Raw genomic sequence first — 13,590 nt, 5'->3', positions numbered from 1 at the left:
CTAAAGGTTGTCATTTAACAAGACTCTGCCATTTACTATTGATTCTTCAGACAGCAGAGAGACGTATCCTCCGAGTCTCGACCTCAGACCACATGGATCCAAAGATTTACACTGAACGCCTCTGCTGTTATTATCATTCTTCTCATTTACTCGTGTTTTTTAGCAGATGATGCTTTTTTTTCACTATGTCCTGAAATACAAAGCATTTTGAGCTTTGTTTTGCTACACATATTTATTAAGATTTATACTTGTCATTAGTTTTAACATTTTATTTTGTTGAATTTTATTGTATTCTTTGTTATTTCACTTAATTATCTTTTTTTTCTGCACCCCCCCCCCCCCATTTTTTGCTTTTATTTTGCCGATTTAGCTTTTTAGTTTTATTGGCTTTTATTTTGTTTCAAAAATTATATCCTGAAATTTGCATCAATGTTTTTGCTATGTTTGGCCTCACATATTTACAAAGTATTTATTTTTATTTATTTTTTTCTTAATTTTTTAATTCGTAATTATAATTTCATCTTATTCACGCTATTTATTTTTGCAGATTTTTTTTTATTTTTTTAAGATCTTAATTTTTTTATTTTTTTTTATTAAATATTTATCTACAATTTTTAATCTATATATATATATTTTTCTGTCCCTAAATGTCACATTAAAACGAAAGAAATTCTGGTTGATAATTTCTCATGAGAGAATTGGGCGACTGGGCAGAATAAGCTGCAAATTGGACCAGATTTCGTCAATAATCAGACGTCTGGCTCTGTGAGACCAGCATCAGAAGCCACGAGATGCTTCACTTCTTCAGAACGGATGGCCTTTACTTTCACATGAAATCCAATAACGCCTTTCTTAATGGTGAGGTGACTGCTATGAGGTTAACTGGTGTACAATCCTGCTGAAGCAGACTCCGAAATCATGAAACATTTGCCTTGATCTGTCCTATATCTGATCCTAGCTCTCCAAACTTTAACCTGACATTTCTGTCTGTCGGTCTGTTGTGTCGAGTGCTTTTCGTCTCGTGTGTTTGTTATCGTAGAAGCACAAGGTCACATCCTGACAGCCCAAATACTGTCATTTATTCTCCTAGCTGAAGTGGATATCAGACTCGTGATGATCTTTCTTTCTGCTGGCACAACAACTATAGAGTAATTATAAAGTGGTTTTTATCTGAAGACAGCAAGTATAAGATTAATATATCGGAGAGAAAATGTATAGTTCTGTCTTATAGCTTCACAATTCAAGAGGTTTGGCTAATGCTTGAAGTAAAAGCAAAAATGTACTTCCTGTCATTTACTCTTCCTCGTGTTGCTCCAAACTTTTTATTGTGCATTCATCTTGCATTTCTGTCAGATTTGGAGCTTGCACGCTAAAAAAAAGATTATTTTTTGCTTAAAACAAAAAAAAAATGCGGTCATAAAAATAAACTTAATTATTACCCCACTGGTATATATTAAGTGTTGTTTAAAGGAAAAACATACTTAATTTTTAATACTTTTTTTCAGAAAACAAGACTTTAATATCTTATAATTTCGCATAATATTTCATCTTGATTTTTAGAATGTTTAAACTTGTAATATTTGAAAACGAGACAAAAAACAGTAATGTTTCTAAATGTATAATTATTTAATATTCAGAATCAGAATTGGATTTTTTCTTGGTTGCAAACAAATGATTTTGAAAACATTGGTATTAAACATAACACAGATGACAAAACACTAGTGTAATGTATGACCCTAATATGTTAAAGTAATTAATGTAAGTAAAAGCATTAAATAATTCAATGCTTAACAAAGACTTCATAAGGAGTTGAATGATTCTTTTGAATCAGTTCATTTACATGAACCGAACGAACTGATTCAGTAGAACAAATTAGACTTTCCACCGTTCGGATTGTTTAGCGTCTAATTGCACGACTGTGTGAGCAATATATTTCTAAATAATTCATTTAGTTTGGTGTGAGTAAGAATGATCTTGTTTGTGTGACTTTGTCCGTGACTCTTCAGAGGGCTTCGGTTTGGGTGTCTCTTCCTTTCTCCACAGGAAGATGAGCCTGTCGCTTCAAACACCACATTCATCTGTCACACCGTTCAACCAGAAACCTGATTTAGTGTGTGTGTGTGTGTGTGTGTGTGTGTGTGATTGAGAGCCGGGCCCGTGGGTTAAGAGGAGGTCTGGAAGCCAATGCAGGACATTTATCATCTCTAACTGCGACAGTCAGATAAGAGAACATTACTCTGTCTCCATGCACACACACACACACACACACACACACACACACACACATGCACTGGTCAGTTTTGAGATTCTGGGCTATTTGGTTTTTAATAACATATTTAGTCAGACCAGTGGAAATAAAACATGCAAGATAGACTTGCAAGGTTATATTTTATTGCACTTTATCTATTAGCATCTGTAGATTTGAATTACGATATATGCAATGAATGATTAAGAGTGTGATTCTACCAAACATAGCAGTTTTATTCCTGTCTATATTCTAGGGGTTTGTTCATATATCATTCGGCCTGATTTATTACTGCACTTTAACATTTTATGTCTGTAGATTTCAATTACAAAACATGTCTTTAAGTTTTTTTAATCTCTGTTTCAGCAGCACTTACATACAGCAATCACAGCAGATTTATTCCTCTCTTTATTCTGAATGTTTTTTACTGAGGGGTTTTTTATTGATCATTTGCCTGATTTTATACATTATACTCCTAAAAACAAGGTTCATGTTTTTGTTTTTATTTTTATGGATGTTGAAGTTATAAAAGCGATATAAAATTCCCTTTTGTAAAAAAACCTTTGACTGGTATGTCAACAAAATCAAACAATAATTTTTGACCTGTATTATTCCGATGTTCAGATGTATTTTCTGGAATATTGTGCAAATTTGTTTGTATTTTAATGAGATAATGCCTCAATTTAATTTAATATGTAAACATTTCAGCAAATGTGTAATACAATTTATTTATTTATTTAATAATTATGTAATAAATTAGTTGGGGTAAGAATGGTGACAGTTTTCACCTTTGGGTGTAAGTTTTTTTTCTTTTTCTTTTTTTAATTCGACTAAGCTTTGAGCTCAGAATTTTACCACTTCTGTAGAGTTTCCTTCCAAAATCAGTGTGAAAACATGTCGAAAGGCTGCAGTTCTGTGTCCTTTTGAGTGACTTGTCTGGCAGTGATTTATTCCGAGGTCTGGATCGTGTTGGTCGTAAATGCGAGCAGACTTTTATTCAGAAGAGAAGGCGTCTGGCGTGTACCTGAGAGACGCAGGGTTCAGGATCAGGTCAGTAGAGCTGCACGCAGACACAGAGTGATGGATGTCCTTAGCAATGAGTTTCTCTCCCTGACGGCACCCATCCCAGAGCCTGATGGATGATGGGAAGGTTCTTCACCCTGCTCCCCCATCGCCCATCGAGGACTTTAATATCCCCTCGCAAGCACAGCCATTGATAAAAGTCATATTTTAGCATTGGCTGTGGTGTCATTCCTGTGAAGAATGGCTGTTGTGTTGAACAGGAAGGGTTGTGTGTGTTCTTTATGAACATGAATGTGTTCTGAATGTGTTCAGAGCGGCATCCAGGCGTTTGTTGAACTGCACTGCAGGTGTGCAGCAGAGATGGAATAATGCATTCAAATAAACTGAGAAACTGCAACATTTACAATAGTGACCATGAGAAATAGTGTTGCTTTTCAATTATTATTAGGTTTTTTATTTTATATATATATATATATATATATATATATATATATATATATATATATATATATATATATATATATATATATATATATATATATATATATAATTTTATTTTTTATTTTTTTGCATTTAGATCATCCTGGTTTAAAAGCAAGATATAATATATATACATATAAAAAAAAAAAAAATTGTATTAATTCCTGCAATGAATTGTCACATATATAAACTTTTTACATAAAAAAGAATTTTTATTTTTTATTATTTACACACACACCCACACTGTATGTGAACTGGGAATTTGATTTTAAATTAAATTTTAAATTACATTTATGCATTTAGCAGACGCTTTTATCCAAAGCGACTTACAGTGCATTCAAGCTATCAATTTTTACTTATAATTAAAAAATTGTAAAAAGATTTTCAATTATCTTTTATTTTTAGTAAAAAAAAAAAAATATTTTATGTAATTTTACTAATAATCATCTCATTTTTAGTTTAATATTAGTCCTTTCGTGTGCTTTTGCAGATTATTATTATTTTAAATATTGCAATTTAGGGTTCAATTATTTTATTTCAGTTAGTAATTTTAATTAAACAGTTCACTTTTATTTTAACCCTCACCAAACATTTTCTTTTTGCAGCACAGAGCATCTTTATTCATCTTTTCTGTCATATGCGCTCAATCTCACACTGAATGTTATGACAGTCAAAGTTATGAATGATTATACAAGTGCCGCTCTCTCATATTGATATTGTGTGGTTCTGGGACTGGAAAGATACAGCTGTTACAAATGCAGGGCAGTTTTTACTCCGAACATGATGAAACCGAAGCTTGTCATCAGGGCAAAGCAAACCCAGTGTAAAACTGCAATTTAATAAAGATTTGTTAGACACTCAGGACAGTTTAAATACAGGGTTAATGGTTATTTTTGCTCTGAGAGCTTTAAATTGGCTTGCATTTGCTCGTCTCTTCAGGGAATCGTTAGGAATATTTATGTCTTTTCTCTCCTAATGGTTCATTACTTCAGTCACTTCATTTTCTGGTGTTTTTAGCATTCATATCCTTCGTTTCCAGTCATTTTTCTGCATTAGTGTGTAGTTTTACTTCAAGTTCCTAGAAATGGCTTGAGTCTTTATGTTTTTACCTTGGTTTATTTTTTCTGATGGATAAAAAATAGCAATGCAGGTCATTTAGAAAAGTAATAGCCCACCTTTCTCCAACATGTTGCACAATTTGGGGTATCATGCATTTAATGCTTGTGGATTTGAACTGTGCATGATCAATACTAAACGAGATGCTTGCCTTTTCTAACAGTCAAAATAACAAGCAAAACACCCGTTTCTGCATCGTCCTAAATCATTAAATTCCCTCTGCAGAAATGATTTCTTGTGGCCTTTTCTCTCTTTTGCTTGTTAAATTGACTCGTTCACTCTCCCAGAGGAGACTTCGAGGGCAAGTCTATTCTTCTTCCAAACTGTTGTTGTCTACAGAGTTGCTTTATTGATGTTCTTCTGAAATGTGCAACACGCAACCATTGTTTACACAAACCCGAATGATTTATAGTCATGATTTGGATCTGCAAAGTCTTTTTCATTCCGTTCTTTTCAAGAAACGTTGCCTTTGTGGGTTTAATAGATCGAGGGCTTGTTTATTGCAACTTTTGTCTATAATTAGAGTTTGAATCATTATTACATTTACTGATACATAAAAATGAAGCATGCATTTTATTTTATTTTTACTGTGGAATGACGTGCATTGGAGTAATTTCTCCAAATATGATGTGCGATTAATTAGATCACCACATCAAGTAATTAATTAGATTAAAAATTGTAATCGCTTACCAGACCTTTTATCTATCTAGTCAGCTTTATTTTTATTTTTCAGTTTTAGACACTTTTCACTATTATATTATCTATTCATGTTTTTTTTGGCTTTTATTGTAACTTCATATGCTTTTGTTAATTTTAAATATTAATTATTTCCGTTTTAGTTTCCATTTGGTATTTTTTTGTGCTTGAGCTTAAAATTATTTAAGTTAATTGCCAAGGCAACATTTCTCATGTTCATTTAGTTAAATGGCTTTTAGTTTAATATATATATATATATATATATATATATATATATATATATATATATATATATATATATATATATATATATATATATATATATATATATATATATATTTAATTTTATTTCAATTAACATTATTTATTTTTATAGTTTGAGTTAATAGTATCCCTATAAGCTTGTTTAAAAAAATACATCTGTTGGGCCTGTATGAATCTGAATCTGACTGAATCTGGATTATTCTTGAAATTGTCATTTGGACGTAAATATGATGTAACATTGTAACATGCATGAAGAAAAAAAAGTGTTACTTTTGATGTTGTGTTGACTTGAATAAGTTGAATAACTTTAATGATGATAATGATGACCTCGTAAGAGTCAGAGTCTCTTTAGAAACGCATAAGAAGGGTCTTTTACTGCTCACTTTTGAGATCACTACACGATCAAGTGCACTTCCCAGGCTTCTGCATCTACAGGAAGTGATGTGTGATGATGTTGAGTCCCGCAGCAGTTCTCTAATGAGGCTTTGTGTTTTTAAGATGTCAGTCTCTGTCCTGTCAATGCTGTCAGAGAGCCTTAACTCCCGACTCATGAGCACAGTCACACACGCTCACTTTACACAGACGCCAGTCTCCTGTCGGGTCCATCTCTGTCACCCAGGGCTGATTGGGAAAGAGTGCATGTGTCGTTTTGTTTCCGTGCTGTAGCCTAGCGACTGAATGATGCTTTGTGTGCTCCTGACTGAAATATCCCCAAAACAAATCAATGCTTCTGATGAAGAGAACCGGAGTCTGTCAACATCTAGATGATGCACTGCAAAACACATCAGTGATTACTTAAAAAGTGAAAACAAGTCTTGTTTTCAGGGAAAATATCTTGAAATAAATTTTTTCTGATTTATATATTTATAAGTTGTTTTATTTTGATAAGACATTTTTTTATTTGAAACAGTGAGCTCTGATAAATTGTTCACAATAAGACCAAGAACTTTTTACTAACGTGTAATTATTATTGCAGAGATGCACTACATCATTATATTATTTCAGGTGTCCTTTCAGAGTATCCAAGTGTCCTTTTGGAAAGACACTTAAATTGATAAAAGCATGCAGAAAATACAGTTTAATGGGATTCAAACCATCAAACCTTTTTTTTTTTTTACTAACTTTGCAAACAGTAAATTTAAATGTATGCATTTGGCAGATTCTTAGAGTGCATTCAAGGTATATAACATGATATTTCCTGTTTAACACTGTAAAGCTGCTTTGACACAATCAGTATTGTATAACGCATGAAGGTGGCTTGACTTGACTTTTTCTCTACTGGACCAAAAAAAAAAATACAATGTTTTTTAGTATTTTAGTGATTAATCTGAATGTAAATTTCATAATAACCTTATGCTTTGTGATAGTGATTGTGAAAAAGATCAGTTTGGAGTTTTGTAGGCCCAAATGTTTGTAAATGTAACAAATTTAGTGAAAAACTCAAACGTGACGAGGATCCTAAAAAAGGCCCATTCTGAATCGTTCGCGCATTAGTGACTCTTTTGAGTCGGTTCTTTTCAGTAAATGAGCCAAATGGTTACGCAAAGTCTGAATGAGGGACACTTCAGAACACAAAAGTGAAAGAGGATATTAACCTACCATCAGCTGAAATAAATAGGTAGGTTATGAAAGATAACTTTGAGAAGCTTCATGTGAATGTGCTGTTTGTTTATTTTCTTCTTTAAAAGTGTTAGGCTAGATGGATGTCTGTTCTGTTTTCGCACACAGTTTTATACTGTGCCAAGCAGAAAAAAATAAATCTTTTAAGACATTACTGTTCTGCTCACGTATAGGCATACCATAGCACAGCCTCTTGTGTTTTTAGCACACAAATGCTGTTTTAATATTGGTGTTGCATGCTAAACTTTGTGAAAACATTTAAATTTACCTTTTTATCACGTCATTTTATTCAGTTCTTCATGTTTGTGCAAAGGCCTGTACTGAGAAGGTAAGAATAAATGTATTTGACTATGCTTTGAAAAAAAAAAAAAAATACTGACTGTTATATTTGTGTTGCTTCTGGTGGTCGAGCTCAAAAAATAAATGAATATGCCTAAGTAAAAAATAGAAATGAACTTCAGTTTAGGTGGTAAACTAGTGAAAATCACTATTGCTTAACCACTGTTAAGCAACGCTGAAGAAAACACTGGAAACTCAGTCATTTCAATAAGTATAACGAATGCAGTTCATTTATAGTTTTGTGTTTGTGTTGACTTCCAGTACCATGAAAGGATCGCTGTTACTGCATTTACTTTTCCAAGGTACAGTGTCTGTTTTTATGTTTTTTTGTAATGTGAGACTCTGTCACAATATATGTTTACATACTTGGTAATACAATAGTAAATATATTTCCAAAAATGCAGTGTCATCACAATAAACCAAGGACTATAGAATACTTTAAAGCTGCGGTAGGTAACTTTTGAGGCTCTAGCGGTTAATAAACAGAACTGCTTGCGTCTTGCGGAAGAACATCGTAGCCGGAACTACTTCTCTCTGTTTATGTCTATGAAGAATCACAAAGGTACTGGGTTACTCCGCCGCGGTATCCCCGAAGCAATCTAAAATAGTCAGAATATAAACACTTATTATAGGTGCACCCTAGTGATTCAGGACAAGCTAAAAACACGGTTTGGAAAATGGATACATGGTGTACTCGCTTATTATATACATTTTTCTACATTTTGAACACAAACAAAGTTACGGACCGCAGCTCTGATTGGTTGTTTTTTACCGGGAGCGATGTAGTTTCTGCAAATGGCAATAGGACACTGGGAGGAGCCAGAGGAGCTTGATTTTTTCACAGATTATCTGTCTCATATTCTACTGTCAGGACATAATGACAGGTTTAACAAATATGTAAAAAATATATATTTACAAAAGTTACCTACTGCAGCTTTAAGGGACTTTGAACAAACTGAATTTGTGAGTCTTTCGCTGCATTATGGATTAGCTCCTAACCAGAATACACATAGAATTAATTAGATTTAAATGCATTTCCAAAAACACAACATTCGAGTTTTGTCTTTCTTTCTTAATCATCTGTTTGCTTCGGTGTTGACTAGTATTGCAAAAAAAAAAAACAGCCATTTATGTTCTCATATATTGTCCCACAGGAGTGCTGTTGTATGATGCTTTGGCATGGGAAGTGAAAATGCCCAAAGACATTCACGGCCTCAAAGGTTCCTGCTTGGTTATACCATGTTCTTACTACTACAGCTCAAACCCACCCCAAAACCCAGGTAGAGTTGTGTGGTATCAGTGGGTTTCTTTTGGCTACCCTTTAGTTTACGATCCATTGCATCCAAAAAAAGTCATTGAGAAGTTCAGAGGGAAAACGGATTTATTTGGAAGCTCAAGTTGGGATTGCAGTCTACTGATCAAAAATCTGGATCAGGTCCATCATGGAGAGTTAGTATATGCATGGATTGACCCTGAAAATGTTGGCTGGCGCACATTCAGGTTTTATGATGTCACCTCCATAATTCTTGTTAATGGTATGTAAATGTTGTACTTATGGGAGTGTGTTGACTAAGGCCTTTTCACACCGAGAGTAATAACTGGCCTTTAATGTTTTTGTCTATTTTAGCAAGTCCACAGCAGCCCAGCATCAAGATCTATGGAGGTGTATGGACAGGTGACACCATTACAGTAGTGTGTTCGACTTTACACACGTGTCCATACAGCAAACCAAACATCACTCTCAACAACATCGAAGGATCTGATGAAATGGACAATGAGCATATTGAAGACGGCCTGTGGAAAATCACTCTGACACGCACATCTGTCACAAATGCAGAAAATGCCACTATTGAGTGTTCAGTAATATATTATGGCGGCATAACAGTTACAGCTATGAAGAGCATAAACGCACAATGTACGTTTTCTGTGCAGTTATGAAATGCTTGCTAATGTTGCAGGTGTTATTTACTTTGGATTATCATGTATGATACTTTCAGTTTTACATTTAATAATAATGACTAATCCTTTTAGCTCCTGACCATGAAGAAGCAGACGTGCCCGTTCCAAATAAGACTGACTGGCTTTACATCCTAGTGCCCTCACTTGTGTGCATCCTTACTTGCATACTTGCTGGTTTCATACACAAGTTTCGACACAGGTGTGTGTGTGTTTGTTCAGTCTAATACTTATTCATCGTATATGCAGGAAAGTCTGGAATCTTTGTATTTCTCTTTAATGAGCATTTTAGTTTCTCACATATCCATTATTGATTTTAGACAGACCCCTGAGGATGATATGCAAGGATCTGAACAGAAGGTATTTATGACATGTTCACTTCTTTTCATTACGTAACTGACAATACTGTGTCAAGGGAACTTTAAACTGCATCCTCTAGGGGGCGCAATGGGGAACAGTATACCCACGGGATTACTGAGGGGAGTGCAGGCCAGAATCATGGCGAACACTAAGCACCAACTCTATCATTTCCATGGGAGTTGCCCCTGGGACGTTTAGACGGCTGTCTGTAACAGTACCCCTTACGGCCAAAGGTCTAAGCTACATACCCAACTTTATTGTTAGGGCCTCGGCCCGGGGTAGAGCTGTAGGCTTGGAATCAGGAAAGATTCCTTTAAAGGGATACGGCTAAGAACCTAGCATTTTCTACCAAGTCTTGCCTGTCACACAGGGGCTACCGCTTGCTTACCCATAAGCTTGCTGAAAGAGCAGTCTCGAGAGTTCTCTAGTAGCAACACCCTGTTTAGATGGAGCCCAAGGAACCAAGGTCTGATCATCTCAAGAGACACATAGACACATATAGACACATAACCACAAGCAATTTAATACACATAAGTATATACAGAGAGGGTTACATACTCACCCACCCTCCTGTGTGGAGAGCTGGTGGTTACAGGGGAATTAGGAAGGGGAGGATAAAAGCAGAAGTTAAAAATCCCTGAAGGGAATGAGTAGATTCCTCGGTATCAATCTGATTCGGACGAGAACGCTGCCTCATCTCGATCACTTCCCTTAGGTTCTGCTTACCTCCTCGTTACCCATGATTCCTCTTACCCCTGCCCACAGTCGCGACACTAGCCTTCTCTGCCCGTCTTTGATCCTCAGATCGAGACAGGCCAGGACCCCTATGTTGTTCGCGCTCAGACCTGGACCTTCGTGGAACGATGGATCTGGATCGATGTGCGCCTTCATCTCCCTTAACTTCTCGATCACCGTCTCAACGGAAATACCGATAAGTTCAGAAGGCAAAACCTGGCCATCGAGAAGAAAGCCTTTCTTTCATCCCATTTTCTGCCAGGTTCATCCACAGACGTCCGCCCTAGTCATGACCATGGTGGAGGCGGCCTGCTTGGTAGCATGGAGAGAGATCCATGGTGCGGAGTGGCTACCTGATCAGGAGAAAGGCCCTTGCCACCATCCAGGTCTCTTGTCCATAACCTCCAACATTTTTTCCACAGAACACATTGTCTATACGCTTGTTAGTAGTCGCCATGACATACAGAGAAAGATCGCTCTTACCAGTTCTTTCAGATGCACACTTCAAACAGAAGAGTCAGTGAAGACGAAGAAGAGAATGACGTGTTCTCCCGGTACTTGTTTGTAGTCGTGTCGGTAGTGACGTCAGGGGCTGTAGCTAGCCAACAAGTTGGTGTTTTGTCAACGTATGCTTCAGACACGGGTCACGACGAGGTGTTCCCCATAGCGCCCCCTAAAGGACACAGTTCGAAGTTCCCTTGAAAGGAAACCAGATTGAACACATTTTTTTTTATATGTAGAAATTAAATACAATTTAAGTACAAAATGCTCAAAGGAAGTTATGTAGCATACTATATACTTTCACAAACATCATTTTTGAGTCTGTAGATTGCATTGACTCTGTACTGTCGACTTTGAGTTATGTGAAAATATTGGCATATATAAATTTGCATTATTTGCAGGTTGAGGCGTCGCTAGTGAGGGAAAAAGTGACATTGAGTATTGGGGGCCCAGAACTATCGGAAGGTCCACAACGATCCATCAAAAGTGCCTTAGCAGTTTCTACCGAAAAGCTTTTTCTAACAACTGCAATTTTGAGCGGGCAGGACTGTCTTCTCACGCTCCAGACATCTGAGTACTGTACGGAGGACCTGGAAAACCCAGCGACACCCCGGTCTGCAGGTGATGAGGGGGACTCACTTGAACAAAAACGTTTCATTGTAGCAGAATGAGTTTGCAAGATCAAGAAGAAGCACTTTCACTCGTTCACTAAAAAACCTGATATACTAATGTAAAGTTGTTTTCGTTCTTCGCTAATAGGCAATTATTTGAAACTTCAGTTTCTAGTATAAAGCAACTCTCCAGTGTCTTCATGAAGCGTCTGAACTCAATGGACCAGACAGAAGAAATGAACTGAAGGTTTCAGTTTTTCAGAGTCTCTAAGCCACACCCACCTATTATGCCACGGACCAATGGTAGTTCAGTGTTTACCAGCCACAGCAAACATTTGCATAAATTTGCTTTGCAGAACAGTTTCAGAATCATGAAACGAAAACGCAGGGATTTGTGTATAAAATCTTTGCATGAATTAACTTTCGTACTAAAATATATTCTAAATAATGAATAAAATGTAGGAATACCTGAAACCATTGACACAAAGACCACATACTCTGCTACACATGCTCATTTATAACACTACTATTACATTATCATTATAACAAGGATAAGTGCAAATTGTGAATAAATGGGAAGTTCTCCCATGTAAATAAATATGTATGATCCACATTAATTATTCCTTATTAGTGAATAAGACCCGCTGTCATATGTTTTTGATTAGAAGTTGTAACACACCAGATGTTAAATGTCTTTGTCACATTTTCCAACATATCCTAACAAAGACTTTTTTCACAGAAATTCAAATTTCTTGCATATTTCATTTTATTGACAAAATTGTTAAAATGCAATTTACATAGAACTTGTCTTCTTTTATTATATCTGCTTGCCAACAACAGTTGTGCTAGTAAACACCCGCAAGATCATTCAAGAGACAGAGACACACACGCTCACACTGGAAACCTTTTAATTAGCGCTAATTATCTTAGCTGAGAATGTGGAAGGGCGTGAGAGGATTGGTGTTTGTGAGTGAGATAATGAGGCCCGAGAGACATGATGCGCTTCCTCAGTGAAACTAAGCCTGTTAAACTATTAGAGCCTAAATTATCCATCAGATGATGCTGATTACTCCTGCTTTTACTTCCCTTTTGTTTGCATGATCTCTAAAGGATTTTAAGTGGATTCTGAAATCAAGATGCTTTTCATTTTGCTGCTGTTAAGTTCTGCTCATAACGAAGACTGAGCAAATTGAATTTACGTATAGCAGTTGTTGCTCTTTGTTTATATATATTACACAAATATGTATACAGTTTATACTGTATATAAATATATTTATATACAAAAAGCATGCATAAAATATATGTAATTGCAACTTTTTATCTCATAATTCTGAAATTTTCTTGCAGTTCTGATAAAATTGTGAGAAATAAACTCAGAATTGCAAGATGTAAACTTGAAATTTAAAAAAAGTCAAGATATTGCGAGACATAATCTAAGAAATGTGAAATATAAACTTTCAATTCTAAACTTACAAGTCAAATTGCAGATATACTTACAGATATACTTGCAATTTCATAAAAAAGTAGGATTTGCTAGATATATGCTTGCAATTCCCCAAAAAAGTCCGAATTGCAAGATATACAAAGCTTAAAAAGGTAACAATTGCGAGTTATAAACAATATGCAATTACACACACACACACA

General features: G+C 35.5%; 1 protein-coding gene across 2 annotated transcripts; it reads left to right on the top strand.

The window, feature by feature from the left end:
* The first annotated feature begins 7,358 nt into the window (after positions 1-7,358).
* On the top strand, positions 7,359-12,619 carry LOC113055808 (uncharacterized). 2 transcript variants are annotated; one of them, XM_026222174.1, is made up of 8 exons: positions 7,359-7,442; positions 7,738-7,772; positions 8,045-8,085; positions 8,938-9,063; positions 9,411-9,698; positions 9,815-9,941; positions 10,060-10,099; positions 11,737-12,619. In XM_026222174.1, the coding sequence occupies exons 2-8, from the start codon at positions 7,744-7,746 to the stop codon at positions 12,004-12,006; spliced, it is 921 nt and encodes a 306-aa protein (XP_026077959.1). In that variant the 5' UTR covers positions 7,359-7,442; positions 7,738-7,743; the 3' UTR covers positions 12,007-12,619. The 2 variants fall into 2 exon arrangements, with proteins under 2 accessions (XP_026077959.1, XP_026077958.1); XM_026222173.1 differs by having other exon boundaries at positions 8,938-9,318.
* Positions 12,620-13,590: the final 971 nt, after the last annotated feature.

This window comes from Carassius auratus, chromosome 37, assembly GCF_003368295.1.
Source record: "Carassius auratus strain Wakin chromosome 37, ASM336829v1, whole genome shotgun sequence".
NCBI lineage: Eukaryota > Metazoa > Chordata > Actinopteri > Cypriniformes > Cyprinidae > Carassius > Carassius auratus.
Note: the sequence above shows the minus strand (reverse complement) of the source record. Positions and strands in the feature narration are given on the sequence as shown.